Source organism: Mercenaria mercenaria, unplaced genomic scaffold, assembly GCF_021730395.1.
Source record: "Mercenaria mercenaria strain notata unplaced genomic scaffold, MADL_Memer_1 contig_838, whole genome shotgun sequence".
NCBI lineage: Eukaryota > Metazoa > Mollusca > Bivalvia > Venerida > Veneridae > Mercenaria > Mercenaria mercenaria.
In genome coordinates, this window is record NW_026463745.1 from 1 (window position 1) to 6,842 (window position 6,842).

General features: G+C 33.5%; 1 protein-coding gene across 1 annotated transcript; it reads left to right on the forward strand.

The window, feature by feature from the left end:
- The first annotated feature begins 87 nt into the window (after positions 1-87).
- LOC128554885 (uncharacterized) lies at positions 88-3,325 on the forward strand. The gene is made up of 2 exons (XM_053536204.1): positions 88-738; positions 1,951-3,325. Exons 1-2 carry the CDS (start codon positions 512-514, stop codon positions 2,828-2,830), a joined length of 1,107 nt encoding a protein of 368 aa, XP_053392179.1. The 5' UTR covers positions 88-511; the 3' UTR covers positions 2,831-3,325.
- The last annotated feature ends 3,517 nt before the right edge of the window (positions 3,326-6,842 follow it).

Here is a 6,842-nt window from a genome sequence, read left to right on the forward strand (position 1 = left end):
TTTAACCGGTATTTATTATCATAATAACAAAATTCGAAAGAAGTAAGAAAACATGAAAAACACGACGTTAAGTTTCAGTTATCCCGCCTGATCAGTTAAATGTTAAAAAGTATCTTTATAAAAACCCTGGAATGAAAATGAACAAGTAAAGAATGGTCTAGTCGTTTATTTTGCGCGAATTCATTTAAATAAATGAATATGGAAGATTTATTTTCAGCTTAAGTATATATAAAATTCACACCAAGAAATTTTCAAATGTACATGCTTTTAAATAATAGTATCAGTACTAGATAAGAGATATACCTAAGTAGACATACTACTGATATTTGTTAATTTTATGACTTGTGCAACGCACACATTAAAAAGAACAGTGTCAGTACTAGATAAGAGATATACCTTAATAGACATACTACTGATATTTGATACTTTTATGACTTGTGCAACGCACACATTAAAAAGAATAGTACTATGTCTAAGTAAATAACCAGGTATTAATCGCAAAGTCTTAATAATGCGAATCATTAAGCGGGAAATCGTGAAAAAGAAAAGATACAACGCTTCTCTGCTCACTGTATTTCAGAAGAAGATAAAAAATAAAATAAGTGATTTTATATCAAACCAGTTTGCTTTTGATTTTCATTTTACAGACTCAGAAACCAGCGCCATGGTTGCTGTTTATGTTACAATACCACTCATTGTAGTTGTTCTTGCTGTCCTGCTAACAGTAATTATTTTGAGGTAGGTTGTCATGTTTATTTAGTATACGCTATCATATTTTATTATTGTTTAAAACCTTTAGCAGGCTATATTTTGTACTTTTACACATTTTAACATCTTCTGTTAAGCTGACATTTTCAACATTTTAACAGAAACAACATTAAATCAATATTTCTGAGTCAAGTCGTTTAAAATCAGTTGGTTCTCAATACGTTAGAATTCGATTGTCCTAAAATTAGATATAATGTAATCAATGTTTAGCATATTCTTTTATTTCTTGATGTAATATTTTATCTGGAAAACTCCAAAGGTCCCAACTGACGTAAATTAATGCCTTTAGCGTTTTTACATCAACAAGTAGTAACAACAGTTGCCCAAACGTTTTCATTTATTTACATCAATTGTAGAGAAAGTCCTTTCCAATTATCATTAAGTTTGATTACAACTCCCTAATTGAGCAATCACTATTTGCATCTAAGTAAAGTATTTCTTAGGATTGCGGTCATATTCTACCCTCAACACACTTTGCATCTTTTTTAAGTGAAAGACTGATGACACAAATTGTGCTTTATTAAGTTAGCATACCGGTAATATTCAATTATTTCATTTATGCTATACACCTTATTGTAATAAGTAATATACCAAGAGCTCGTTATTACGAAATGCCCCCCTTGGTGCATTCAGTAACAGCACTAGAAACAGAAACTATTCCAGTCATTTACTAGTCTTAAGTGACCCCCGTATCAAATGTGATCGTAGACCAAAGCATTCTCTAGTTATTTGGCAAAAATGTTTACTGTTCTGGGTCAATATGACATTGACCTTTGCCCTACTGACCTAAAAACCAATAGCGGTCATTTACTGGTCATGCCCAAACTTCATGTAAAATTTGAAGACCCTGGGCCAAAGCATTCTTGAACTATCATCTGGAATCTGTTATTTTTTTCAAGTTATCGTCCGGAAACGGGTTATCTGTGACGGGTCACTGTGACCTTGACCTTTAACCTACTGATATCAAAATCAATAGGGGTATTTGCTGGTCAAGATCAACTTCACTATTAAGTTTCGTGGGGGGGGGGGGGGGGGGGGTGGGGGAGTGGAGATAATAAGTAATAGTCTCCTTATTGACATAAAAAGGCGCTAAAGTTAGTAGAGATTTCTACAGTTATAATCCCAGTTCTGTAGAATGTCTTTTTCATATTTCTGTTTAAATATATATTTTGAAAATTTTAGAAAAAGACGTGCACATCGCTCGAAAAGGAATGGCGGTCAACACGAAATTGACATGAACCCATCGATTCACTTTCCGAATAAAACATACAATGAACATGCTCTAAATGGCCTCAATCCTACGAAACGTCCCAAAGCAAATGACATTCTACAATCAGACGATGATTATGCATATATCACCGACGACGAACAGGCAGATACAACAGAAAACGTATATTATAACACATTTGATTCTGAATGTAGAAGTCAAAAGGACACAGAACATCAATATGATCATATGAAAAGTACATCAAAGCCAATCCAAGATAACACATATTCACATATGCAAGGTGATAAAATGGACATAGAATGGAATCCAAGTAATGAAATAAAACTGATTTCAAACAATAGTAATGCATCTCTGCGAAAAGACGGGCATCCAGAAAATAATTGTTATGACCAACTTGATATCAGTAACTTAAATGAAGCTATGAAACAAGAGCATTCGATGACACTTAATAAAGAACAAGAATCGGACAACGATCATGCAAAAGCAGGTGGGATAGATCCAGTACCTTTGGAACAAGATGACTATTCTCATATAAGGGACGGGAAAGTAAATCAAGAAAACACTGGAAAAGAGATATGTATACATGATAAATACGAGTATTCAAATGTTACTGAAAGTACTGAAGAAAGAGAAAAGAAAGGTAACGAAAGAAAAGCTGAATATGAGCAACCGATTGGTCGTACGCCTCAATATTTTGTCCTGGAAGCAGAGAATGAAAACACACCCGAAGATGACAGAAACTGTTTTGTGTTGGAAGCAGAAGAAAAAAATGATGAAACTTATGAGTCAGACAATCACACTTATTTTGTATTAGAGAAAACGGAAAGCGCATGATTTAAGAAGAAACATAGCATATGTTTTATATATATTCGATTCATGTTTCACATATATTCGACACATGTTCCATTTGAATTCTATGTATAAGGTAGTACGACAATTACTATCTTTATTAACTATGCCATCCAGCTGGCTTAGGAAGGTCGGTGGTTCTACCTAGGTGCCCTATTGTGATGAAATAATGCACGGAGGGGCACCTAGGGTCTTCCTGTGCTAAAAATCTTATGTTTTAAGAAGTATTATCGTATAACCTGTGTTTTTGTTTTAAAAACACATTGATTCACCTTTTTATTGTTTTACCGACAGACACCTCTGTTGAACTGTAAAGTAATAAATGAATGTGTTATTTCTGACAGTATTATGAAAAAAAGAGTTATCGCTCTGTGTTGTTACAGATACTACAACTTGTTAAGCAACACAGGATTTTATATTTTTTAACTTAAACAAAATACATGTTTGTAAAAATTTCTGAAATAGAAGTTCTAGGTTTTATGTCTTGTTTTGAATAGGTTCAGATAATGTTCTTTATTTCATAACTGGTTCTATGGAGCGTGACAGTTGTTGTATATTTCATTTCCTTTATTAAACCGTGTCTTCTACGACTTCGCTTGTTTGCATTCTATGCTTTCAAATGATCTTTTACAAGTTCATTTATCATTTCTTACTCATTACCAGTTTGAACAAAGACTACAGTTTAGGGTGGACGCTCTGTAACCAAAAGTTTTGCTTCATTTAATACAGTTTTTTTCTGACTGAAGGAAATGTAGACTAAGAATAAACAACATTGACCGAGGGTTATACCCTCTTAATCACAAAAAATGAACATAAAATTATCTTCTTATTATTATATCCCTATTTCCTCTGGTGGGACTTTCTGTATAATTCAAAGTTAAATATTTTGGGGTATAAGTCTTGTTCAAGTATTTATGATTTCCTTCATGTATCGCCCGTGAGTTTGATCAATAATTTCGCATAATTATTTTACTGTGAACGTCTGACAGCATTGAAGGGTTAGACAACGCACAAATAATGCCCTGTCTAGTCTACTGTAGTGGAGTTTAAAATAAAATGTATACATATTTCTGATGCATTAAGTGATGGTTTAGAATATGGAAAAATCATATTTTGGGAATTTAATAATAAGACGAAAACGTTAACGAAATAGCTTTCAAACACACTGGATGCCAAAAAGAATACAAGAACATGAGAAATAAAATATAGAGTTTGAGAAAATAAATGTTTTAACAGTGTCAAAAGTTTAATAAAAGTACGAGCGCTTTCAGCTTTTAAATATTTTATTAGATGGTACTAGAATAAATTCAGAACAGTAACGGTGTATTTTTGTCTGTATAGTTCGATGCATAAATGCTAACTTAGCTCGATAATTGTCATAAAACCCCAAACATTCGCAACTATAAAAAAATGATATCAATATCTAACAATGTTAAGATGCTGTTCGATCTTTCATTTGTGCATTTTAGGGTTTATATATCAAACTATATATATATTGATGACGAAAAATGTAAAACCTGATTTGTCATGTCTGATTTACTGTTTTTATTATATACTAGATTTTTATAGTGTTCTTTTCATCTATAAAATAAACGTTCAAAAGCGCTATACAAACTTTATAAACGCGCAGCATTTTCATAGGAAACCAACTATTAGTTTCTAACATATTCCATATTTACATGTTTTTGTGTTTGCATTCAAAGCAGAATTGATCTAATGTATGGCAAGCAATAAAAACAAAGTAAAATTTAGTGGACTGAATAAAAACTGTAAAAAGATCCTTTGGAAGCAAAGAATACAACCAAAAAGAATAGTAGCAGACTTAGTTGAATTGAGTTTGTTCATGAGAGATAATGAAATGTGCAACACCTCTCACGCCCACTAGCACCAGCTTAAGCAGAACTCTATTACATTTATGTTGAATGAACTCCATAATCCAAAAGAACCAGAAAAAAATATTGAATCAAAGTACGGGGAGACATTTTACAGCCGTCACACGGCACCTAAAGATTGCTGTTGTGATAGTTGATAAAATCTGTAAAAGGATCTTTTGGAAGCAAAGACTACAACCAAGAATAATAATAACAGACTCGGTTTGAATGAGTCTGTTCATGAGAGGTATGAAATGTGCAACACCTCTCACTGCCCCGTAGCACCGGCTTAAGCGTAACTCTATTACAAATATGTTGAATGGACTCCATGATCCCAAAGGACCAGAAAATATAACAACACTGAATCCAAGTACGGGGAGATTTATCCAGTCGCCACACGAGACTTAATGATTGCTGTTGTGATAGTTAATAAAATTTGTAAAAAGATCATTTGGAAGAAAAAATGCAACCAAGAAGAAGAATAATAGCAGATTCGGTTTGTACTTTTAGCATGTGTAAATGTTGAGTTCTGCTCAACCCGGGGCAAGAGGGCGTGGGCGGTAGCATGCATTTTAACTACCGTCCATGAACAGGGTTAATCAAACCGAGCCTGCAACATTTTCGTTTTTGTTGTGTTGAGCGACCTGTGGAGTTTCCACTTTTTCTATTTGATTGTGTCTGTTCATGGGAGGTAATGAAATGCACAACACCTCTCACGCCCTTAGCTCCGGCTTAAGCTGAACTTTATTACACATATGTTGAATGGACTCCATGATACCAAAATACCAGAAAATATATATAACGACACTGGAATCAATTACGTGGATACATTTTACAGCCACCACACGGCACTTATAGATTGCGGTTGTGGTAGTTAATAAAATATGTAAAAAGATTCTTTGGAAGCAAAGAATGCAACCAAGAAGAATAATAGCAGACTCGGTTTGATCGTCCCTGTTCATGAGAGGTAATGAAATGTGCAACACCTCTCACGCCCCTAGCATTGGCTTAAGCTGGACTCTATTACGCATATGTTGAATGGATTCCATGGTCCCAAAGGACCAGAAATTAAACGACACATAATACAATTACGGGGAGATTTTTCTAGCCGCCACACGGCACGTAAAGATTGCTGTTGTGATAGTTAATAAACTATGTAAAAAATCCTTGGGAAGCAAAGAATGCAACAAAGAAGACTAATAGCAAAGTTTAACTCTGTTTGATTGAGCTGTTAATGAGAGGTAATGAAGTTGCATTTAAAGAATGGAGTTAAAAGAAACAAAACGATTAACTTTCGTTTTTTTTCATTGGAGATGACCACATGTATGTCGTTTAAGAGAAGATGAATTATATCGAGACTTCACATGCGTTTATAAGGTAATAAATATAATAATGAAACAGTTGTGATATTTAACAAACCAGCGTATAAAACACCCTTATATAGAATTAAGCATTTACTTGTTAACATTAATTCTAGACCCTTACGATTTATGTCAGTTTAAAAATTGTTGATTTTGTTTTATAATGATGCTTGTGAAGACAACATGTCTTGGTTCGTATGACGAGATGCGGTCCTCTGGTTTGCAGTCGGCCCATAAACCTCCGGACCATCAGCCGACCTCTTCCAATTGTTTAGTAGGTTAGTTATTGTTTTGAAGGACTTTGTTCTGAATGAAAAAGGTGGGTACATGTATTTAACACAAATGCTATCTTATTAAAATCCAAAACAGACCCACAAGATTCGACCTTAATTTTTCAATGCTGGAATAAGAATTCTGTCTCATTAAATCTGTTTACTTGAGGCACCGTAGAAAAAAAAGATATTTACAGTTTTATTTTGTATTTTATAATTGTTTAACAATAGTTTGATGTTTCTTCTATCAAAATTAAGGCTGTAATGTATCCTCTGCAAACGTTTTAGATAGTGGCCAAAATTTGTGTCTACTTGATCTTGAGGAAATACCATAAATTATACAAAATTTACAAAAAAAAAAAAACGTCACGGTTAAAGCTGTTTAAAATTTGCAACACAGTGCGAAACATGGTCCACTTTAAGAATATACCAAACAAATGCCATTTTTAAACATTACTATTAGGGGTCCAATACCTTAATATAGATAAGATGT

What these genes read in the sequence shown, in the direction of transcription:
- LOC128554885 (XM_053536204.1), top strand. Translation starts at nt 512, where the DNA reads ATGCGAATCATTAAGCGGGAAATCGTGAAAAAGAAAAGATACAACGCT. An exon ending in CTAACAGTAATTATTTTGAG is followed by an intron (nt 739 to 1,950) that starts GTAGGTTGTCAT and finishes TGAAAATTTTAG; the next exon opens with AAAAAGACGTGCACATCGCT.